The sequence below is a fragment of the Rhizophagus irregularis genome, chromosome 14 (assembly GCF_026210795.1).
Source record: "Rhizophagus irregularis chromosome 14, complete sequence".
In the NCBI taxonomy this organism is placed as follows: Eukaryota; Fungi; Glomeromycota; class Glomeromycetes; order Glomerales; family Glomeraceae; genus Rhizophagus; species Rhizophagus irregularis.
Genome location: NC_089442.1, coordinates 930,055 through 956,277, shown reverse-complemented (window position 1 = coordinate 956,277; position 26,223 = coordinate 930,055). Strand labels below are relative to the sequence as shown.

The window sequence follows — 26,223 nt, the reverse complement described above, 5'->3', positions numbered from 1 at the left end:
ATCGACTGTCTCGTTGTAGATAACTCTGATGGTAACATCAAAAAGTTGATATTTAGCATTATGTTACGTATACAATACCAATAATATAAGCCTACGTTTACCTATGCCATTAAATTATATCAAGTACTTTGCCACAATATTCATTGGAAAAAAAAAATGCGTTATAAATGTTATACTTTCAATTTATTCAATTTGTTTTCATTAATGTGAAAATTCAAAGTATTTATAAAAATTGAAAAAATATAACTCCTTACAATATTTTAAAATAAACTTTTTAAAATTAATTGAAAAAAGTGAATATCAAAGCTTTTTTAGCTAATTTTCATGATCATTTCAATTATTTCGACCACAGTATCAGGTTAATAATTAAATAAAGTTTATTTTATTACCAAGTAACTTTATATTTATTAAAACTATGATTTTAAAGCTAAACGTTATCCTGCTAAATGTTTTCCTAATTTACCGTCTGTCGAGTGCCTTTATCTTTGATTGAATAGGTTTAGGTATAATTAGGTTTAATTTAAGTTAAAATTTATAAAACTATGGTGGTCGTGATAAGTACAGAAAAATTAGATAATATATGTCACCATAATTATTTTCTTCTATAGATGGAATAAGTCATTAAAATAAATTCTATTTTTTTAAAGTTGACGTCGCACAAAGAACGATAATGATCTTTATTAAGGCTGAAATAATTAGCAAAGATCCAGCTGGATTATATTAATATATATTATTAGAAAGAACAAAAAACTTTGAAGTAAATACCTTTGAAATTCTATCTAAAGATCGTTAATTTGTATACAGTACATATGGAATGTTTACAATCAATATGACAAAAATAAAGCAAAATGATAAAATAATAATAATAATAATAATAATTCAGCTAAAAAACATTTTTATTTTTTAATCTCTTTTCTCTTCACTCTTGCTCATTGACCCAATTATGAATCCATTTTTTAGCTTTTTCAGAAATAGCATTTCTTTTTACATCATTTTCAACCATTTTCTTTAAAGCTTTTTCAGCTTTTTCATAACACATTTCACATTCATCTTTAAAGTTTTCAAACATAATTATTTCAAGATATTTCATAGAAATACAAGTACTTAATACCTCTTCAATTTCCTTAATTTCTCCAATTTCCTCTTTAATTTCTTGTTTTAAATCATTTAAATCATTTTTATAAAAAAAATTGTAAAATGATTCATTTGGTAAGAATTTACCATTAAAAGATTGTAATCCTAAAAATTCAAATAGATTTTTAATATTTGGTTCTTTATGATTAATTTTAATTTCGAGCTGAGAAGCTAGAGAATCTGGTAGCTTTGTGGGAGCTTTTCCACCCGTTGATTTTATGGCACAATGCCTAATTTTTACAACTGTGGCACCTGATAAACATTATTAAATTAGAATTTTTCCATTAAAAAATAAAAAATTTTTAAGAATTGTTTATAAAATACATGAAAACAATATAATTTTTTTTTAAAGATTATTATTGCAAAATTGATACAACCTACGTGAGAACCAGATGCGGGAACAGATTGGGGGACATATATTTGCTTTGGTTTAATAAGAACTTCATTAGGTTCACTAATCCTTTCATCAATTCCAATAAAACTGGTAAAAAAAAGTCATAAATATTATGTGGATATTTACCTTTATATAACATATTAAATCATAATAAAGATTTACCTTGTATATTTTGACGCTAAATTAAAAGTTTTACCAAGTTTAACAATATTATCTTTAATCAATGAATCTGGAATATTTTTGCCGACATTTTTAGGATTCTTATGAAGAAATGATGTTTCATCATCAAGATCTTGAATAAGTTTTCTTGCTGCTAATCTATGAATAATTGAACCTTGTAATGTAACAGGATCCAAAGGAATATCAAATTTCATGGGACCATCTTGAGAAGTAGCTTTTAAAGTAATAACTTTACATGGTTCGATGTTTTTGCCAAAATACAATAAACAATAAAACGAACGTCAGGATAAATTGGTGGAATGAAATATGGAACTTGTTGAACTTTAAAATCAATAAAGATATCACTTGTTGATGATGATACATTATCACTCGTAAAATTAATATCTTGTTTCATATCTGGTTCTTTATCTTTAGTTGATTCTAAGAAATTATTGTCAGTCCAAGTAATTTCATAATCCTTGATTGGTGGTTTCAATGCATTCTTTAACATTCCAATAACTTTTTTGTCCATCCTTTCACTATTTGTTACAAATTGAGCATATTCTTTACCAGTACGAGCAACAGACTCGACTAAGTGATGAGAAACCGCATCACCAATTCCTAACGAGAAAAGACGTAGGTCACTATTCTTTTTTTCTTCATTTATACGTATAAGTTCTACAATCTGATTAACATTCCAAACTTCACCATCTGTAATAAGAAATACAGTAGTTGGCATATCATTTCTTGAATTTTCAAATGTCCATTTTAGTGCATTATAAATTTCTGTCCCTCCATAATCTGCAGACATCGTTTGAGCAAGATTAATAGCTTCAGATAATGATTCTTCAGAATAAAGTTGACTTTTAGAGAAAAGAGAATCATGATGACTTCCAAATGAAACTACATTAAAGTAACAATCTTCAGAAATTGAACGTAATAATAATTCCAGTGCTTCCGCAGCTTTCTTCATAGGTTCACCAGACATTGAACCCGATCTATCCCATATTAACCAAAAAAAAGAAATTTATATATATTATCGATGTTAATTGAATTCAATAAAGTTATCACGCGTAATTTGAATTATATCATACCTATCAACGACAAAAATTAGTTCAGTAATAGTTGTATTCAATGAAAATTTCGGAACCAAAGTTAACATAACACAGTTAGTTTGCGTTTCGGGATTGTATTCAAGGAAAGCACTAAAAGATACAAGAAAATTAAATAATTAATTATATTTAAGAATGAATTAATAACAAATAGATAATATAAATATTTGTATTTACCGTGGTTGATCAAGATCTTTACTTTTAATTACAAGAATAAAATCTTTTTCTAAATAAGTGATTTGATCAACTAAAGTGATCTTTGAAATTTTAGGATTTTCGTCAATATTCATTTCAGTAGAAATTTTATGTGAAGGTGATTCAATATTTTGAATAATTGAAGTCATTCTACAAGTAACAGTGAGATCTAAATAAAAATTAGCTTCTTTAGAATATAACACGGAATCAGGCTTAAGAATTTTCCCGTAATCTGAGGATGATGTTGAAGTAGAAGAGCCGTATCTTGACGCGATATAAGTTGGAAGAACAAATCGGATTTTTTCTGTTTCAGAGTCGTGTTTAAGTTCCGAAACATACGTAATCTTTACGACTATAGTTTGTCCAGATTTAATATTTCCAATAGAACATTGAAATATGTCTGCAGATTCAGATTCTAACAAATATGCGCCATGCCCTTTCTAATCAATTTGAGAAAAACAACTTAAATGTAAATATATGTAAATATATGAATAAATAATACTTTATATTAAAAATTAGTTTTTTAAAAGTATTTTTACCTCTATTGCTTCGGTATATTCTTTTGCGGCTTTATTTGCTTCTTTTACGATACCTTTTACTTTCCTTTGTCCATCAATATCTGCTTCAAATCCGCAGACTGCTGCAGCTTCATGAATGGGAAATTTATATCGAGCTTCAATAGGATCTTTTTCAATATTTTTATAAGTTTGGCAGATTGTAACTTTATAAGAGAAAAAAAAGAATTAAAATATTTGCCTAAATATATATATATGAGTTATTCTACTAAGTTTAACAAACCTTCAGTTATCATGTCAACAACTATAATCGTTAAGTGAATTTTAGAATATTAAAAATTAATCGATTACATAATAACTAAACCAGACTTATCAGATTAAACTTACTATTAGCTTTAACTACAACATTTTGTAAAGGAATTGGAGTTTCTTTATTCTTAATTACACAACACAGGCCGTAAAATTGCATCTTGAAAAGTAATATAATAAATAAATAAGGGAGGGAATATATTTTTTTTAAGAATTATTTTATTGGGAATGAAAAGAGCGGTAGTCGATCAAAAACTAACATTAAAATATATTCATTTTCTTGACGATCTTCTGCATCATGCTATGTCATAGATTGTCACTCGAATTAAATTTTAACATTTCCCGATATAGTTAACAATTACTAATTATTTCAGTGTTCGGCAAATGACTTGAAATGACCAAATAATTCAAATGACAAATGACAAATGACCTTAATGTAATTTTGGCCAGCATTATAATTTTTGCCTACACTACATTCATTATTTTTTAATTATAGTCACATGATTATTTATGTGATAAATATTAGCCAATCAAAATCAAATGATTGAAATGACCCAAATGACAAATGATTATGAATAATGACAAATGATTTCATAAATCATTTAAAAGGTCAAATGACCAGGTCATTTACACTGAATAATCGATCGTTAACACCAAAATTAAAACCTTGAAAAATCTTACGAATATAATAATTGCGACTGGCTTTTGTACGTTGTTATGCCATGAAAACGATCATTACCTAACATTAAAATAACTGGCAAGTATAAATATTCGTAAATTTTCCAATTTACTCATTTGCAAAGATTCCCTTTTTGATATTTTCATTTAAAAATAAAAATGAAAAATATTTATTCTCTTAATCGATTCATTTTGTTTTAATCGTAAATGTTAACATGTGAAAAATATTATAGTGTTTCTCTTTGTAATAAATGTCAAGAGGAAGTCTAGAATTTTGGACAAGATCCGTCAACATGCACATTTTTCACAACCATTTCGTGAAAGTTCAATATGATCATGATACTTTAATTATAACTTTACTTCTTATGATAAAGCAGTAAAAAAGCTTTGTTCAATTAAATATTTATGTATTTACGAACTACGAAGAAGATAAGCAAAATTTGTAAAGGGATAGAAGAAAATTGCGCTAATTAATTACCACTTACGCATCACTTGATAATGATACTGTTGTCGTATCTTACACCTCTTTATTACTCTTTTATTTTGCTATACCTAAATATCACAAATGTGGGAGTAAGTTCAGTTTACAATTTGGGTTTATTTTTTTTTCCTATTATACTAATATGATTAATGAATCAATTGTTCTTTTCTCATTGCAATTATCTGTAAAAACCTTCCTATCCCTGTAAAAAAAGCCAATCCGTTTTTATTATTCCATCTTTTTTCCGTAAAAAGCTCATATTTCCGGAATTAGTAACTTTATATCACGGAATTTATCGAATTATTGCATTTTCCGTGAATGGATACGTGAAAGGCTCATTTTCACGGAGTTTTTACAGAAATAACGGAGAAAATTTTTTATAGGGGCATTACCATTTTGTTTAAGTTCCATATGTCTATATGATTCATCAACTATGTAAATCTCTCTAGCTAACTAATAAAGCAATTTTACTAATGTTATAATAATTAAATTGATACTTATAATTGAATATTCATGAGTCAAAAGCAATAATAATACTAAAAGTGGTTAATTTATGTAAGTAATTAATAAAATTAAAATATTATAAGAAATGTTTCATATTGTAATAAACTCAGCCATAGTCATGGGATTTCTGCGCACTGCATCATGTGAATTGTTCGATCTTCAACAACTCCCCCAGCGTAACCATCAAAAAAAGCTCGGGCACGTGATTCATGTGATTTGACTGCGGCTAAGTGTGGCTATGGAAATTGCAATACGCAGTTATTGCTAAATTAACTTCCTAAAGTCAACACTAACTCCAAAAGTAAAAGTTTCAGCCTAAACTTACCTTCCTTACCTAACCCTAAGATACTCCAATGTCTACGTTATTTTCAAGGATAAGTATTTCCGCCTAAAACAACTTTCCTTACCTAACCCTAAGAAACTCAAACATCTACGTTATCTTCAAGGATATGTATTTCCGCCTAAAACAACTTTCCTTACCCTAATCCTAAGATACTCCAACGTCAATGTTATCTTCAAAGATAAGTATTTCAGCCTAAAGTAACTTTCCTTACCCTAAGATACTCCACTCCAAAGATGATTGCTTGAGAATATAATGAAATTTTATAGATGTTAATTCATAAGAGTAAAACAAATTCTTTTAAATTAATAAATTATTGTAATTATTTTATTTAATATTAATTTGACAATAAAATTTATTCAATTTTAATTTATTAAAATACATTAATTTAATTTAAATAATGAGTGCTATCAATATGCCTTCCATGTTATGGCATGGTTCACTTATTTTGCCTTACTAATTTTTGATGCAGACTAGTTTTGCTTTTCTAGAAGAGAAGGTAGCATTAATTAGGCTGTCAAATAACAGTTGCAAATTAGTTTGTTGAACTGGTATTATTGCTTACTTGGTGATTTCCAAGATATTAGGTTTATTCTACAGGTTTCATATTTTCTGCAAGTAGCTATTGTAAATAAAATAAGCCAACTTTTTTTTTTAAAATAAAAATTTGTATTCTTTGGTAATGTAGACGCGAAAAGAAAAAAAAGCTTAAATAATAGCTTAAATAATACGCGATAAATATTTAAATAGATTAGTTGCCACAAACTGCGCCGTATGTAACAAAATCACATGCCCAAAAATCACATGCCCGAGCTTTTTTTGATGGTGTTACTGGGGAAGATGATCTTCAACTATTTCCATGGGTAACCCTAACAATAATTTTAAATAATTCTATCTAAGCAAAAATTTTGGTAACGTTATCAATACGAGAATTAGGAGGAAATAAATCTGGTCAGTATCTGTTTTAACTTTGACTGTATTAATTTGAGTGTTAAGTTTATAAAATTTTTGAGACTGGAAGTCCGGAATAAAATAATAATTTTTACAATAGACAAATTCTGTTAGAAATGTTATCAATCAGCTTAAGTTGACACAATAGAGCTTAAGCTTAAAATAAGCTTTTCAATTGAGCTTACCTTAGCAAGTAACCTATTTTAAAAAAACTTGAGCTTAATATTATAAAAAAAAAAAACAATATTGGTGATAATAAAGAAAATGATTTCTCATATTATATTGACAATTAAACAACTAATAACTTGTCAAGTGAAAACTCTTTACAAATAACAGATAACCCACTAGTTGATAAACATAAATAGATAGCCCAGACATACTAAAAATGTATATAAATAATTCATAATTATTCTAAACTTTTGATTTTTCCTCTGACTATTTATCTTTACTTTCATCTTCTATTGATATCCTACAAAATAAATAATATTTAACATATATCTCATAAGTAAAAAAAAAAAAGACATAACATACTTCGTAAAATCAAAAATTTCTACTGAATTATTATTAATATCATCATATTTTGAAAGATCTTCGGTAAATGGATTAAGAAGTCGAGAAGTATAACAAGCTTGTGAATTTTGAGTAGTTAATTTGCTATTTTTGATTGATAAAAGATTTGCTTTTCTATATTCTTCTGCTTCCTCAAATTGTTTCCCAATTTTCTCATCTTCTATCATATCTTCTGATGCATTGCAAGATTTACAAAATAATTCAATCAATTCACTTACTTCAATAGCATTTGGCCTATTATCTGGATTTGAATCCCAACACCTTTTCATTAAGTCAATATAACAGTTTGGAGCTTCCTTTTCATTTATTTCAGGTCTAATTCCATTACATATCTTTAATACTAAAATATTATCATGAGCACAATTGGCAAAAGGTTGTTTCGTAGTTGCTACAAAATACATAATCATACCAAAACTATATATATCTGCTGCTTGAGTATAAGGTTTTCCTTTCAATACTTCAGGTGCTACAAAAGGCATAACTCCATAAATTTTTGTTTGATCTATATTACTAACTTCTCCACATAATCCCATATCTGAAATATATATGTCACTTTTACAATTGCCAGAAAGTGCATATGTTGAGTTATTAAATGATGCTAATAATATATTTCCAGTATGAAAATCACGATGAACCATTTTATTTTCATGAATTTTTTTTAGACCTTCAATAATATTTTTTAATGTTATCAATCTTTCAAACCAAAACCAATTTATAATATCATTAATATAATTATCAAAATTTCCATTCTTTGCATATTGAAGAATCATAATATAATCTTTTGTATTTGGATTTTGTGATATTCCATATATTTGAAGAATATGTTTATCATTGTTAATAAAGTAATTTTTAACCTAATAAAAATAAAAGGTTATTATATTGTAAAAGATTAGTTAATTTAAAGATAAATTCATACCTCACTTAAAAATTCATCAGTAATATTTTGTGAATTATTTAAACATTTTAAAACAACTTCTTTATTAGGTTCCCTTTTATATTCCTTTTTATTATAGTCATATCTTAATGGACCATCCATCCATATTGCTGAATATACTGTGGCAAACCCACCTTTTCCTATTTCTTTAATATAATTTAACTGGTCATATGGTATCCATTCAACTATTGTATCATCAAATTTACTAATTTTTAATTGCATTTTTTGAATAAAATTATCAATTTTTTCATTTCCACTAGTCCACTTTGCAAAATTTTCTTTTAAAATATTTACTTGACATAACATACACCATCTTCTCCTACCTATATATATCTCACCACAGGTTTTACAATAATTATCTATATATGACACTATAATATAATCTTTTATAACTGGATCTTGGGATATTCCATATATTCCATCATTATAATAATTATGAAAAGTATATGATTTAATCTGTTAAATATATAAAATGTTATTGAAGTACTCAAATTAAGCTACACAAAATTAAAATTTTATACCTCATTTAAAAATTTATTGATAATATTTTGTGATTGATATTTCAAAATAACTTCTTTATTGGGCACTCTTTCCCACATTATTTTAGAAGTATCATATTTTAATGGACCATCCATCCATATTGCTGAATATAGTGTACCAGAACTATTCTTATTTAATTCTTTAATTTCAATAAACTGGTTATAAGGTATCCATTCGACTATTATCATTGTGTTATGATAAGGGTCAATTTTCAATTGCATTTCTTGAATGAGTTCATCAATTTTTTCATTTCCACTGGTCCAGCTTGTAAAATTTTGTTTTAATTTATTTATTTGACATGGCGTACAGAATGTACAGTTCTTATATGTATATACTTTGCCACAGTATTTGCAATAATCATCTTGAAATACCATAATATAATCATTTGTATCTGGATTTTGGGTTATTCCATATATTTTTGGAATATCATTCATCATATTATATCTATCAATATGTAATTTAGCCTGTTAAAACAATATTATAATAAACAAGTATTTTTAAAAATTAAATTACAGAAGAAATTATTGAATTACAAAAAAGAAAATAGAATTTCATACCTCATTTAAAAATTCATTGACAATACTTTGTGAATTACACAACCACTTTAATACAACTTTCTCATTAGGTACTCTTTTCCATGGCTTTCTTGTATCATGTTTATATTCTAATGGCCCATCCATCCATATTGCTGAATATAATAATGTAGTAGAATCATCTTTGCCTATTTGCTTAATATCATTAAACCGGATATAAGGTATCCATTCAAAAAATGTACCATGTTTACTAACATTTGCTAATTGCATTTCTTGGATGAATTCATCAATTTTTTCATTTCCGCTGGTCCAATCACTTTTAATAAAACATAGACAAATTTTACACATATTTGTATATATTTTGCCACAGTATTCGCAATAATCATATTGAAATACTATAATATAATCTTTTGTTTCTGGATTTTGGGTTATTCCATATATTTTAAAAATATCTTTTTCGTGGGTTTTAATAGTATATGAATTGACCTATTAATAAAACATTTATATACGTGAAAAGTAATTATAATAAAAGTACTACTTTAAAAATTAAATTACAAAGAATTTAAATTTTCATACCTCATTTAAAAATTCATTGGTGATACTTTGTGAATTATATAAACACTTTAAAGAAACTTTTTTATTAGGCTTCTTTATCCATTCCTTTTTATTACTACTATATCTATTATATTCTAATGGGCCATCTATCCATATTGCTGAATATAGTGCAGTGGAATCATCTCTGCCTATTTCTTTGATGTCTTTAAATTGATTATATGGTATCCATTCAACTATTGTATCATAATCATGATTAATTTTTAATTGCATTTCTTGAATTAATTCATCAATTTTTTCGTTTCCACTGGTCCAGTTTTTAAAATTATTTCTTAAATTATCTATTTGGCATGGTTTGCACCACTTACCATATCTCTCCGTATATAATTTACCACAATATTTACATACAAAATCGTCTTGAGATAACATGATTCTGAATTAAAAAAAATTAAAAAATAAAGGATTATTTAAATAGAAAAAATTATTTAATGGTGATCAGCATAAACAAATTACGTGATTGTACAAATAAAATTTGTTCATGTTAACATCATTTTTTTTTTTGCGCTAAGATTGTAAGTCAATTTATTAAAGTAAAAACAGTCACGTTGACGTCATTTTGACATCATGAAAAACAAATATAATTTAATTTGCTGATCAGAGTAGATTTACGTCATTTTGACATCAAATATAATTTAATTTGCTGATCAGAGTAGATTTGGTATGAAAATTTGTTGATCCTATTTTTGGTATTAGCAATTTGATCGGTCAAGATTAGTTTGTCATTATCAAAATATGGGGCACAATTTTTTTCCGAAAGTATTATAGTACTTAATATAGTACTAGACAGGAAAAGACAGGACAGGGACAGAACTCTTTAAACCACAATTTTGTGATTTAGAGCTTCCTGTGGTACTTTTATGTCATATTAAATTTAACCATCAAATTGTAAAAAAATATTTTTTTTTTCAACCGCATAACACGAAAACAAAAAAATTTTTTTTTTTTTTGGAATAAAAAAACTTTTCAATTTATTAAAGTTTGATTTTTTAAATTTAATTAATTTTATATAATTCATATTTAAGTTTATGAGATTTTAAAAATTTTACAAATGCCAATTTTCTTTTTTAGCACTTTAATAAGAAAAAATATATACTTAAATTCAATAAACACCATTATTTTACTGTTTCATTATTAATTTTGTACTGAGTGCTCATGGTATTTGCTTTGAGTAGTGCAATATTATATTTAAAAAAAATGTAGCAAAACATTCTTTAATAATAAAATATCAAAAAAACGGTGCAAAACATTTTTTTTAATATATTATTATGAAAAATGTACCGAACCAGACATAGGTCATGAATAGGGTCTTATAGGGACCTATATGCCCGAAACTCCGATATACTTATCAGTTGAATTTAAAAGTAGTAAAATAAAATAACCAATTCTATCTCTATTTGAATCATTTTATTACAGTTATTGCATAATTACTGTTTCATAAATTCATTGTCTCTTTTGTTTCATATTATTTTATTATAATTGAACTAAAATCCCGCTTCAGAATAAGTTATGGTCGGTTAAAAATTGGTTAAACGGTCAGTTAAACGGTCGGTTATACCATTTTACTTAAATAATTGGTTAAATGGTCAGTTAAATGGTTAAAAATGGTCAGTCAAATGTTAAAACGGTCGGTTAAATGGCGGTTAAATGGTCGGTTAAACGGTTATGATCATAACCGTTGCCATCTCTAGTCATGAATTTGATACATGACCCGTAAGTTATTAAGAAAATGTTTTGGCATTTTTTCTTGAAAATTTTATATAAAAATGCTAAAACTTTTTATATTCAAATTATTAAGGAAAAAGTTAAAAAAAAAAAAATTTTATTTTCCCATTTCTTTTAATGAAAAAACGTCGTTTTTAAATTAAAAAAAACGTTCTTTATTTCTTTTAATAAAAAAACGTCTGGTTTGGCGTTTTATAATTAAAAAATGTTTTTATTTCTTTTGATGAAAAAACGTCAGGTTCGACGTTTTTTAACTAAAAAAACATTTTTTTTTATTTCTTTTAATGAAAAAACGTCAGATTTGACGCTTTTTTAATGTCTAAATATAAATTATTATCAGTTATATAGGCAAGATAACACGATAAGCATTTTTTTGAAAACAAGGTGTTTCAACATAATCATCTCCTCAATGAATACAATTGCTATCACCCTCATTAAATGAAACAAATGGAATCGGTAAGGGACTAGATCTTAATTTTGGTGTTGGATTGAAAGAATTATCATTTAATATCTTTATAAGCTCCATTTTATTATTATGTTATGTTATAGTATAAATAATTATCGATAAAAAATATAGAAAATTACAAGCATATTTATAATTATAGAACTTTCTGTTTGTGCTATGGCCTATGGAAAGTATTTCTAGATTTTCATATGCATGGAATTTTAAAGAATTTACCATTGTACTACAGAAAGTATTTCGAATTGCTTTATCGAAAGGTAAATTCATGACATTCACTTTATATACAGTATATCTCCAATCCTTAATTGAAAAAAGCAATAGCGTCATTGCATAATGGTAGTTAAAGAAAAAGAAAAAGAATAAAAAAGCGAAGAAATATGGAAGAATTACTGTTTGAATAATAATATAAAAATTTTTTACAAAATCGTTTAAAAATATATATCAGTTAATATAGCGATTTTAACTGAAATATTTCCAAAAAGCAATAAATTAATTATTTTGCTTAAGCGACGAATCGCCACTCAACAGGAGAAATTTAATAATTCCGATTTACGCAAATTATTCTTTTTAACATAGTATTATATTAATTAAAATGTTCATATTTCGGGACTAGTAAAAGTTTAAATACACTTACTGTAACACAAGAGTTATCGCTAAAATCGGTTTTTTACTGGATCATCATCTCATCATGTGATAATTGTGATATGCAAATTTTTTAGTAATTAAGACTTGTAGAGTTTGAAGTCTTCGACTTCACTATGGAGGAACGTAAGATTCTGACCGTAAATTTTCAGTTAATTCAAATTTTAATGAATCATTTCGACAAAAAATAAATTAATTATAGTTCTTATTTAGTTAAACCTTTATTTAGTTTTAGTTGTTATTTTTTTAATCTTTTATATTTGCATGGTTCCCACCAGTTTTATACATATATCCCATAGTGCGAGTTTTTAAAGTAATTCTTTAGCCAAAAGTGTTACTGTATACTGTTTTTTTTGTTCATTAAAAAAGTTAGAACACGAAATTCCAAAAATTTTTTTTTATCAATAACGAAGCCCGTAAAATTAATTATAGATTACCGATCATTTTCTCTTGTTGAGTGCCGAACTATCGTATTCAGAACTTCTCGCAAATATAAAATGTATTTCATAATTAGTTAATTCCAGTAATTTCACTGTCAAATAACTAATTAAATATTAAGAGATAATTTTTGATATTTAAATTGTTTTTATTAATTTTTTATTTTTTTTGGGTAGTATCGTACTAAAGCTCACACTAGCGGTGACGGTCACCATACTTTTTAGAAAAATTTAAATCGATAAATTTTTGATTTTATTTTTAATGTGCGTCATTAAAATTCGTAATGATTATTTTTTGGTATTAAAAGGTTTAAATCATCCCCATTTTTACCCATCGATCCAATTTGATAATATAGCAGCTTGTTTTGAATTTAATGTAACGGAATCAATAAAACCTCTTACTTCTTGGTACATTTGGATTCCAATTTTGGTTTCAGCTTCAATAAAATGATGTGTTAACGTCATGGAGGAATTATTGATTTATCAGGTCTAATCTTTTCATAAGTTTCTCTTAAATCTTCAATATTCTTATCTATCCATTTATTTATATTAATAATATTAGATACACCTCTCGTATTTTCTTTTCCTCATCTAATTAAAAAATCCCAAATATCGTCCTCTTCTATATATAAATTATCCAAATTTAACATTAAAGAAAGAATTCTTTTTTTTTAATTTTAATGAATCCTTTGATTTAAAATAATTTAGCTTCAACGCAAATGTAAGAAATGCAAAAATTTTGTAATTTTCTAGAATTTTCTAATCTAAAAATATTTATATTTATGACGGTAGGAAATTTTCTATTAACCACACCTTATGATTTTCTACGAGATATTCTTGAATATAGGTTTAATTTTGATGATGTGATCAATAATCCAAAAGTATCTTCCCCTGAAGTTGATCCCAAATCAATAATTCCCGTATACATGTACCTTAAAAGAAGTAAGGAGTAAAAAATTTTAGTTTTTTTTCGTAAAAGTAATAGAGTGAGATGCGTTAAAATTTGTTTTTTTTTCGTAAAAGTACCGTAATAAATAAAATTATATTTTACCTTAGGACCATAGAGAAGGCGTATAGAGTAATATTCGTAACGGTAATACGTAAAATAATCATACTTATATTTCTTTTCGCAATATTTTTCCTGGTTTAAGTAATAATATATTCGGATTTTTTTTTTTTTTTACAACTCGCGTAAGCGCATTTTTTTTATTAGTACGTGAAGTGTGATTTGGATACAAATTACAAAGAATAAAAAAATCTGAAAAAAAGAAATACATAGAAATTGATGGCGTCAAGCACCAACAATCTCTCCATACCGGGCGCTTCGGCCTACCGCTCGGTCAACACACGACCACCTCAAAATACTACTCAACTACAATTAAAATAATTTAATGTGCTATAGCGATTAGCGAAACTACTTGTTTACATGTCTACGTCTACCTCCCCTACCTTTACTATGACTACTGGGTTTACCTCCGCTTTTTTTATTGACACTTACTGTCCGCCCTTCACCGTCACTCTCTTCCTCTTCCGCTTTACTTCTATCTCCTTATTTACCTATAATCCGCTTTTTGCCTTCTTTTATTTCTTTAATATATTCGGATTTTGCGTATAATATTATCAGAATGTGCATTATATTACTATCATTTTCTCCCATAACTTCTATTGTAACATCAGAAATATAGCAAGGTTTTTCTAATAAATAAGAAAAATTGTTGGAAAATTTGGTCATTTTTCATTTTCATTTTTTTTTTTGAAAAAAAAAGCGATAAAAAATTTTATAAAAAAAAGGTCGATGCATTTTTTTAAAAAAAAATTTATTAAGAAAAAAAGGAAATATTTATTTTAAGAAAAAAAAAATTTTTTTTTTCGTATAATTTTTTTTTTCGGATTAGTTAATTAATATTATGTGCACTTGGGGTATTGAACAAAAAAATCACCGCATCACCGTACCACCGTACCAGCATTAGCAAATATTCCAAAATTCTACCCTAATTCTGATAACACTAGTGGTGATATATATATACTGTATAATTATATTATTTAAAACTAAACGCATGGTTACGAGAATAAATCTATCGGCTGAATTTGTATACACACTTATTTAGAAATTCATTATCATGTATTTCCTTTTTGTGATTTGTGTTTTAAAATTTTATTTTTATTTATCAAGTACATGTCATACGATTGCATAGCCTATTGTAACATAGGTGTATATATTGTGTCTATTATCATGTTTACTATTTGTTACATAGATGATAATACCTGAGACGTGTCACACTTTAACTTATATCGTGTGTCGCCAACGCTTATTGCAAAAAAAGATAATACGTAAAATTTACGCAATTGTTACGAAGTCTCCTTTTTTATAACGGCATTAAAAATTTTTTTTTTTTCTAAAAAAAAAATCCAATAATGATAATTATAATTTTATTGATTTGCTTTTTCCTAATATTATCATTAGGAATAAAGAAGCTGTGTAAGAAATTTTTATTTGATATTCGTGATACTTCTAACGATCAAAAAAATAGGGTAAATCAAAATTTTATAAACTGGACCAGCGGAAATGAACAAATCGATAATTTTATTAAAGAATTAGGTTCAACAATTGAATGGATACCATATAACCAATTTAATGATTTCAAAGAAATAAGTAAAAATAATTCATTTATTTTATACTCAATAATATGGAAGGATGGTCCACGATATGATGAAAATAAAAAGGAAAGTGAAAGGACTCCTAATAAAAAAGTTGTATTAAAGTATTTATGCAATTCTCAAAATAATATTAATGAATTCTTATACAAGGTAATATGAAAATTAATAATTTTATCGTTAATTTAATTTATAATAATTTTATTATAATGACCTTTTGTTTTATGTATTTTTATATTTTAATAGGTCAAAAAATATTTAAGATATGAACGTAATTATAAAATATATGGAATATCTCAAAATCCGAACACAGAAAATTATATTATGGTTCTTAATGATTATTTTTGTAAAACATGTGGTAAAATATATACAGATGTACATAATGAATGGTGTATATTTTGTCAAATAAATGATATAGAGCAAAATTTTGCAAACTGGACTAGCGGGAATGAAAAAGTCGATGAGACTATTCAAGAAATGCAATTAAAAATTGGAAATATTACAGATATAATATTTAAATGGGTGCCATATGGTCAATTTATTAATATCAAAAAAATAGGAAAAAGTACCTTTACTACAGTACATTCAGCAATATGGACAGATGGTTTAAAATATAATTTTGAAAAACATGAATGGGAAAGAAAGTCTAATAAAAGGGTAACTTTAAAATGCTTATATGATTTACATGGTTTAAAGGAGGTATGAATTTCACCTAAAATTAAGTATTCTTATTCAATATAATGATTTTTTTTTGTTTTTATAGATTAAATCATACACCATCGCCATACTTAGAGGCGTTCCTAAAATATATGGAATAACTCAAAATCCAGATACAAATGATTTTGTTATGGTTCTTCAAGGTAGGATCTATTGTGAAAAATGCGGTGATAAATATACAGTTCTAAAATTTAAATGGTGTAAGCCATGTCAAATAAATGATTTAAAGCAAAATTTTACAAACTGGACCAGCGGAAATGAAAAGATTGATGAATTTATTCAAGAAATGCAATTAAAAATTGAATCAAGCAATGATAGGATTGTTGAATGGATACCATATAACCAGTTTAATGATATAAAAAAAATAGGTAATGATGATATTACTACAATATATACAGCAGTATGGATAAATGGCCCATTAGAATATCATGGTAAAAATAAAAAGGAACAAGAAAGGATCCCTAATGAAAAAGTTATATTAAAGTACTTATATAATTCTCAAAATAATATCAATGAATTCTTAAATGAGGTACTGTGAAGATTTTATTTCTTTGTAATTCAATTTAATAATTATATTATCATACTAATTTTTTGTGCTACGTTATTTAACAGCTTAAATTATTTTTAAATTATAGATTTAATTTTCCTACATTATGTGGGGTATCTCAAAATCCAGATACAAAAGAATATATTATAGTACATCAAGATGGTAGTTATTGTAAAGACTGTGCTGGAGCATTTACAAATATATCTGATAAATGGTGTAAACCATGTCAAATAAGCGTGTTAAAGAAAAATTTTGCAAACTGGACTAGCGGAAATGAAAAGATTGATGAGATTATTCAAGAAGGTCAATTAAAAATTAAAACATACAGTGACAGAATAATTGAATGGATATCATATGACAAATTTAAGAATATCAATGAAATAGGCAAAGATGATTTTGCTGAACTTTATTCAGCAATATGGAAGGACGGTACATTATATTATAATAGTGGTAAAGTAGGATTGATAAAAATTCCTGATAACAAAGTTATGTTGAAACGTTTTTACAATTCACGAGACATTACCAACGAATTTTTTAATGAGGTAGGAAATTTCTAATTTCTTTATAATTCAATTTGGGTACTCATATTAATATTATTTTTTTTTTTACTTAAAGGTTAAATCATCTATCAATAAAAATGAAATATGTGGGATATCTCAAAACCCAACTACTGAAGACTATATTATTGTTTATAAATTTAATAACTATTGTCAAAAATGTGGTTATAAATATATTACATATGGATGGTGTAAAACATGTTATATAAATAATTTAAAATATAATTTTACAACATGGACCAGTGGAAATAAAAAAGTTGATGAATTTATCCAAGAAATGCAATTAAATATTAAGAGTCATAATGATGTAATATTTGAATGGATACCATATAACCAATTTAATGATATCAAGGAAATACACATCGATGACTTTACTACAGTACGTTCAGCAATATGGACTGATGGGCCATTATGTGGATATAACTATGGCTATATATTAAAAAGAAACTTTTACAAAAAAGTTGCCTTAAAGTGTTTACATAATTCTCAAAATAATACCATAGAACTTTTAAATGAGGTAATATAAATTTTATTTCTTTGTAATCCAATTTAAACATAATTTTTATATAGATTATATTAATCCCTATTGTTATATTTAACAGGTTAAATTATATTCTATTAATAAAAATGATAAATCTAACATTAGAATTTATGGGATATCTCAAGATCCAGATACAAAAGATTATATTTTGGTTTTTCAAGATAGTTACTGTGAAAAATGTGGTAAAACGTATGCAAATGCAAATGCGAAAGATCTAAGTTACAAATGGTGTAATCCATGTCACATAGATAATTTAAAACAAAATTTTACAAATTGGACCAGTGGAAATGAAAAAATTGATAATTTCATTCAAACAATGCAATAAGCGATTAGAAGCTGGAATGATATAATAATTGAGTGGATACCATATAACCAGTTTAATGATATTAAAGAAATAGGCAAAGGTACTACACCTTTAATTTTTTTAATCTTATAAATTATAAGTTTCTTCAAAACTAAATTTCCTGATATCTTTATTGTTTCCCAGGTGGTTTTGCAACAGTAAATCTAGCAATATGGATTGATGGTCCATTAAAATATAATAAGGAAAAAAGGGAATGGGATAGGATGCCTAATCAAAAGGTTGCCCTAAAAAGATTGCATAATTCACAAAATATTACTAGGAACTTTTTAAGTGAGGTATATATTTTCTTTTGCATCTAATTAAACAATTCTAAATAATAATGTTTTCATTTTCTAATTTTACTAATAGGTTAAGGCGTACTCTACTTCATATTCTAACCCTATTGATAATAATCCTTTTAATAGTGGTGGAATTCTTAAAATATATGGAATATCTCAAAATCCAGCTACTAAAGATTATATTATAGTTCTTCAATATGCAAATGAAGGAAATTTTGAAAATTATAAAGATGTATCGAAAGATTGGTATTGGTTTGAAAGATTATATATATTAAGAAATATTATTAAAGGCCTTGAAAAAATTCATGAAATTAAAATGGTTCATCGTGATTTTCATACGGGAAATATACTAATGTTATCTGAATGTGCTTATAATACTATGCATTTCGTAAATAATGTATGTATTTCAGATATGGGATTATGTGGAGAAGTTGGTAATATGGATGAAACAAGAGTTTACGGAGTTATGCCTTATATGGCTCCTGAAATACTAAGAGGCAAACCATATACTCAAGCGGCAGATATATATAGTTTTGGTATGATTATGTATTTTGTGGCAACCGGAAGACAACCTTTTAATGATTGTGCTCATGATCAATATTTAGCATTAAATATATGTGATGGGATAAGACCTGAGATAAATGAGCAAGGTGTACCAAAATTTTATATTGATCTAATGAAAAAGTGTTGGGATTCAAATCCAGAAAATAGACCAACTGCTAGTGAAATAGATAAATTGATTGACGTCTATAATCCAGAAAAAGGCAAGGAAATTACAGAGCAAAATGATGAAGCGGATGAATATAGAAAAGCGAATCTTTTATCTATTGAAAATAGTAGACTAACTACTAGTACTCATCCGCGAGCTTATTATACTTCCCGATTACTTAACCCATTTACAAAAGATCTTCCAAAACATGATTCTGAATGTTTAGACTGTTTGATCGACCAAAGTTAGAGAATATTTATTATTTGATCAAGTAGTTAAAATTAAGATTTGAGAAAGAGAAGTTATTTAGTTTATTGGATTTTGGTATTTTAATATTCTTTTAAGATAATATTTAAAATATTAATATTTCTATTTTATTATATTTTTTATTTATTCTTTTTTTACATATTTTATTTTATAAATAAATTAAGTTTGAATTAAACAATTAACGTATAGCGTTGTATATAATTTTTTTTTTTTGTGGTAAAATAAAATACTTTATTAATTATATGATAAAGAACATACAAAAAATTAAAGTAATCCTGAGTTTGATTACAAATAAAAATTTGTAATCTTCCTCAATACCACTCCTTCATCACATCCAATGAAGTTGTAGCGTTTTTTGCATACTAGTACAAAGTAATTAAAACAAAGAAAGAATGAAATTAAATAATCTAACTAATCACTCTTTTTAGAAAAACCTGTACCTAAATCCAAAAAATCTATCATCCCAACCGGGCGAATGTACAACCTTAACCTTAGCTTCTGGTTCTTCTTTAATGACTCTTTTGGAATTTTTCTCTCATTGTCTCACGGTCTTAATTTTTATTGAAGCGCTTATTTATTGCATCGTCCTATCTGATGATTCTCTCACTGTCTAATTTTTTGGGAAATCATTATTAGGACCAGACCGCAGTCTTGCATTTTTTTGTGGCGCAGTAGGACCGTCCTGAGGACTGACCAGTCCTCATACTGGTCTCCATATAATAAATTATTTTTATATTAAATTTAGAGCTAAAAAAAAATTTTTTAATTACAAAAAAAAGAAAAAATACTGACAGTCTTATTGTATATGATACAGGACCGAAAGACCGCAGTCCTACACCAAGACAGACCGGTCCAACGCAGTCCGTCTTTTTAAGGTGTACGACCGTAGGACCATGGTTTTTTAGGACCGATGACCATCTTTACCATGATTTAAGCATTATTAATATTTTATGCTATACCACTTCATTCTTTGATGGCCTTGTTAGTAACAGAACTGATTTTACTCTGTATTTACATGAAATTCTAATTTTTTCCTTTCAAATCTCCTATTTCCGTTTACTTAAATCTCGGAATCTGTTAATTACTTCCACCACTTTTTCCGGTTCCACATAATCTTTAAGATTTTTGTAGTACAATGGTTTTTCTTCGTCCAAGAAACCTTGTCTGTATTATTAACTTCAGTTTCACCAATCTGGACACGCTCTTCCTGATCCTTTTCTATTGTATCACTCTCCTTAGATACAACTATCTTATTCTTGTTGACGTCGGCTGGTATCAGCTGCAGCGGCTCATTTTGCAAAGAAATTATATTGTTAAAAATTTTTCTCTTTTGAGGTATTGTCCACGTCCCATCCAAACCTTCCTTCTTCAAACTTTCTTCAATAGTTGCACCTAATATTACATCATCCTTGAAATATACATAAAAATATCTTTTCCATTAATATATATCGTCTTCCCGAAAAACTATCCATATTCAGAGTATTCGTCCATGATCTCCTGGTCTGATGATTTTTTATGTTCATCCTTAATCGTTTGTACTTCACATAACTATACATCTTACGTATATCAGATAAACTTGTATCTCCTGGAAACCGTTTCTTTCCATCTATGCACATATTGATATTGCTTCTTCCTAACCATGTTGGCGTACGTTCGCTTCTTAATAAATGAATCGTAGTTTTCACTGATTTGTATTTATGTTGAGGTTTAATTGATAGCTTTTTAACTAACCCAAACTTTTTAACACAGTTATTAATTTTTCCTCGTTCCATCTTTAACCCTTCACTTTTAGCTGATTTTCCTTATTCGCTAGCAGATTCGTGGATTCTTTGATCTGCTTCTGCACCTCTTTACGAAGTCCGCAGTATTTTTTCCCATCTTTCTAACGTCTTTAGCGTAAAAACTATATGCTATTTCTTCACAACATTTAAGTAAAAATTCTATGATATCGCTCTTGAGCTCTGTATTTCATCCTAACATTCTATAAGAAGTCATATTCTTTCATCATTTATGGAAATATTCTATCAACTTTTCAGAAAATTCTCTTGGCGAACGATATCCCATGTCTCAAAAATTTCTCTTTAAGAAGTCGCTTGTTTCTTCCAAAATTCTTGAATTGAACTCTCTTCTGGTTAGATACGACTCCATTTCTGCTAATTATTTGTGGAAAAAAAAATGATACTAATTATAGTATATGGGGACACGCACAGCAAAACAAGGGGATAGGATCTAAAAATTTTTTTTTAAGATTTCATTACAACTGTAATTTTTGGATAAATTGGAACATAATTATCATATAAACTTAAGAAATTTTTTTTTGAGGCTATCCCCTTGTTTTGCTGTGCTTATCCCCATATGTCAAAAATAAAAATTTTTTTCTTTCCTAAAAATTTTGGACGAAAGATCGTTGTATATAATTATGTCATTACCATAAATTGAAATTGTTTTTGCCAATACCAAAAGGCTAAGTGAAGCTAATCATAAAGAACATTATGTTTTCAGTCATCCCGGTTGCCCCCTTTGAGATTTTGTACAATATTATGCATTTCTGCGAAACTTTGGTCATTATCGCCAAGATGACAGTTTATTATTTTTTTTTTAGTACCGCATTTTTTTATTTAATGATATACTTAATATAGCTATACATTAAGAAATACATAGAGGTAACCAATTACGAGAATCAGATAACCCTATATTAAACTAAATAATCTAGTCAAATCTATCTATTTTGAAGCTATACTAAAACATTATTAACGTAACCTATAATAAGAAAAATAATAAAAAATTACTAAAATTATTTGCAAAATTTTTGACATAAAGAATTTGTGTATTTTAATATTAATTTTACTAATAACTATGCAGTATAATTAACTTTTACCATATAAATTTATTCCGTTTCCGATTCTACGTCACCACGTGATCATTCTTTCATTTTCTTTCATTTTTTCTTATCATTTTCTAACTTCTTGTCCAAGTCATCCGAAATTAGTTTGACTTTTTCCGGTGTTGTTGATAATAAAGGTTGTAAAAGATGACAGTTTACTTGTTAAAGATATTGGTCAATATTACGAGACCTGTTTTAGTTGATATATGAAAAGTGAAATATAAGATAAATTAACGGGTTTTACGAAATATCTCTGGAATTATCTGTCAGTACTGCCTCTCTCGCCGCATTTGTAGTAGCGACCAATCCACAATGTCAATATATGCAAATCGGTTAAAATCATAGGCTTTAGAAATAAGTTGTAAATTCAAATGATATACGAATGCTGCATAAATATTGTTCCTCTATTTTATATGTTTAATACTAATATAAAAAAGTAAATAATAATAATAAAATAAATAATAATAATATCATCCAATCCAACAATAACAATCGTCAATAATTAATCTTTCTGATTGTCACCTGATTTCGTATAACAGTAGCATCGTTAATGGTTCCGTTGATCATCATCAATATTATCAAAATGTAAGTTTGTAGTATTGCATCTTTAATGGTTCGTTGATGATCTTCAAGACTGGTTAAACGTTGCCATTTCTCGAACAATGGATATTAATTCAACGAAATCTGTAGCTAAAAAGAAAAGGTTGTGCATTTCATTATTTATTATTGCTAGATATTAATAAGCAACAATAATACAAAACTGCCATAATAAGAATACAATAAAAAAATCCAAATTACCATCTTTGTAAATAAATAAAACAAATTATTACAATATTCATGTGGCAAAATTTTCTGAAAATACGATTGAATCTGAAGTCCAAAACCCAAAATTCTTTACCGCAATCCGAAATTAGGGTCAAAATACGAAATTCTGGAGAAGTAAAGAGTAAAATCTACAAAAAGAGGGAAAGTTGCATTAATTAATTGAAAATAAAACACAAACACTACCAACAAACATTTAACAGAATAAAAAATTTTTTAGTATTGATATTATTGATAATATCGATCCCAAATATCAATATTATCGGTCCCAAATCAGTATATACCTATATTATCAGTATTATCAATAATATTGGTAAAGTCAGTATCGGTATTAGTCACAATATCGGTACCATCAGTATAACATAATATCGATATTATTGGTAAAAAAAAAAATTGATATACTGTATTAGTATTTAGTTCATATATTAATAATTATATATATTACGTGAAGCGTAAATGGAAAATGTACATACTATATGGATTCAGCGAAGCCACCTTCGGTGCGATAGGCAAGAGAAAGAAATTAGGCAGACCACCAAATGATAGATTCTCTGCTACTATGAAACGATCACATAGTGAGAATATTTCCCTAACACAAAAATTAGAAGTTGCTATAGATAATGGACTCTATCTACTTGATAAATGTGCAGAACTACGTAATACGTGTAATAAACTTACGAACAAAAATACACAATTGAGGAACAGATTAGAACAATCTATTATTTCATCAAAGAAGTTAAGTAAAGAAGTAAGACAATTATTAACCGACGCAAAAAATGTTTTGAATCTTGAGCAGCAGGTAGCATTTGACAAATAACACATCCAAAGTCTAAACGACAAGTTGGAAAGACTTAAGTCGCAGTATATTGTTATGCAAACTAATGATCACAACATGAGACAAATTTGATCACTAGTAAAAAAAAAATAGACGTGCTTAATTTGAGACTAAAAGAATTAGAATCTCTTTAATCATCAAAAATAACGGAAATACAAACCTTAGAAGCGGAACTTTCATCAAAGTCATTCGAGTTACAGACAGTTAAAACTGAGTGTGATGTTTACAAACAACATGTATCTGATATGGCTGAACAGTCTTTGATAACAAAATACCAGACGTCGATCCTTTTTCCAGAGAAACAGAATAAAGAAATGTTGGAAGGTGGTATCAGCGAATTATCATTTTTATACCCTGCCTCAGTTAAACGTAACACAATAATAATTTTTACGTTATCTGTTATTGTTATTGCTCATGTTTATGGAAAGCCATCCTTGACAAAAGGTTGATATCCAGACATCATGTTGGATAATGTCTAGACATCATGTTTGATATATGTAGAATAATGTTTGTACATCATTTAATATGATGCTCAAGCATCAACTGACATGATGTCTTAGACATCATGTTACCAAATATAGTAAATTTTATTTTGTGTAACTCATAAATATACTATATTTGGTAATTTGATCAGCATGATATCTAGACATCATGTCGGTTGATGTCTTTCACATCATGTTAAATAATGTACAAACATCATCCTACATATATCAAACATGATGTCTAGACATACCATCATGATGTCTAAATATTATATTTCATGATGTTTGGACATCAACCTTTTGTCAAGGATGGCTTTCCATACATGTTCTGGATATGCAGACACAATAATAGTAATACGTGTATTAGAGTTGGTTTGTATAATCTGCAGTGACACTGTAATGCCAGAAACTATCTAGGCAATTTATTAATTATGTGGTGCAGTGCTATATTTAGTTTAGATGTATAAATTTTTAAAGTATTTTTATTTACTGCGGTCTGGAAAGACCAAATATGAGGGATTCACTGGTCAGAATAGTCCATTTCGTTCAAATTTCAAATTGACGAATGTTGGACGAAAGTTGATCTAACTTTGGCCGATCGTTGCCAAAAAAATCGTCAAAATTATTATGGACGATTTGCACAGTTCGCCTGCCACTTGGCAATCACAAATCGGCAAAAATTCGTTATTATCGGCAAAATTCGGAAACAAAACTATTCGTCAAACTTTTAGTTATAAAATGTACACAAATCGATCTTGAAATACATTTATGAAAGATTACCAATTTATTTCTTTTGAAATGCCGGATTTAGTTTATTCATAATAATAATAACCGATTTTATTCAATAATAAATCAAAACAATTAATTATATATTTATTTTAATAAAATTTATTAAATTTATTACCAAAAAGCAGTCAATAATAAGAAATTAATATTTCGCAATAAATCTATCATAAAATGATAAAATGAATCAATCATTATGTTCAGTTTGAGTATTATTATCAGTTTGTGACTGCGATTCACGATTTTCAGCCAGAGTATCAGGACCAGAAAAATCTGTATCGATGGGCGTATTTTGAGTTTTGTATGCCCATTCTGGAGCATTTTTAGGGTGTCATGAGGTGATACAATAGCTTTCGTCATCATAGTTTCTCCCCCTCGTTAATTGCGCTGTCTGTAGAGAAAATACGTGAGTATCCAAGACGTTTCGGAGAAAATTGATAAGCTGTAAAGTCATAAAGTCATTAAAACAAATAAAATTAGTTGATGTTTTTAATAAAATACGATAAAAAAAGATTATTATACCTCATCGGAATGCCAACCAAGGTTATAAACGATAA

At 27.1% G+C, this 26,223-nt stretch overlaps 4 protein-coding genes across 4 annotated transcripts; 1 reads left to right on the top strand and 3 right to left on the bottom strand.

Annotated features, from left to right (window-relative positions):
- Positions 1 to 919: 919 nt before the first annotated feature.
- Positions 920 to 3,978, bottom strand: OCT59_005899 (uncharacterized protein; the record flags this gene model as incomplete). The annotated part of the gene is made up of 9 exons (XM_025309114.2): positions 920 to 1,386; positions 1,512 to 1,615; positions 1,691 to 1,910; positions 1,970 to 2,685; positions 2,782 to 2,892; positions 2,977 to 3,434; positions 3,534 to 3,715; positions 3,793 to 3,813; positions 3,897 to 3,978. 9 exons carry the CDS (start codon positions 3,976 to 3,978, stop codon positions 920 to 922), a joined length of 2,361 nt encoding a protein of 786 aa, XP_025183912.2.
- A 2,316-nt stretch (positions 3,979 to 6,294) lies between these two features.
- OCT59_005898 (uncharacterized protein) lies at positions 6,295 to 10,330 on the bottom strand (the record flags this gene model as incomplete). Its single annotated transcript, XM_066140920.1, has 13 exons — positions 6,295 to 6,308; positions 6,387 to 6,443; positions 7,222 to 7,241; positions 7,304 to 7,682; positions 7,752 to 8,196; positions 8,259 to 8,422; positions 8,615 to 8,732; positions 8,798 to 8,944; positions 9,188 to 9,280; positions 9,374 to 9,544; positions 9,746 to 9,835; positions 9,926 to 10,137; positions 10,270 to 10,330. The coding sequence occupies 13 exons, from the start codon at positions 10,328 to 10,330 to the stop codon at positions 6,295 to 6,297; spliced, it is 1,971 nt and encodes a 656-aa protein (XP_065997762.1).
- Positions 10,331 to 16,357: 6,027 nt separating this feature from the next.
- OCT59_005897 (uncharacterized protein) lies at positions 16,358 to 19,842 on the top strand (the record flags this gene model as incomplete). The annotated part of the gene is made up of 9 exons (XM_066140919.1): positions 16,358 to 16,579; positions 16,644 to 16,740; positions 16,966 to 17,126; positions 17,210 to 17,447; positions 17,529 to 17,686; positions 17,760 to 17,892; positions 18,730 to 18,881; positions 18,955 to 19,420; positions 19,589 to 19,842. 9 exons carry the CDS (start codon positions 16,358 to 16,360, stop codon positions 19,840 to 19,842), a joined length of 1,881 nt encoding a protein of 626 aa, XP_065997761.1.
- A 1,099-nt stretch (positions 19,843 to 20,941) lies between these two features.
- On the bottom strand, positions 20,942 to 21,632 carry OCT59_005896 (uncharacterized protein; the record flags this gene model as incomplete). The annotated part of the gene is made up of 2 exons (XM_066140918.1): positions 20,942 to 21,252; positions 21,422 to 21,632. 2 exons carry the CDS (start codon positions 21,630 to 21,632, stop codon positions 20,942 to 20,944), a joined length of 522 nt encoding a protein of 173 aa, XP_065997760.1.
- Positions 21,633 to 26,223: the final 4,591 nt, after the last annotated feature.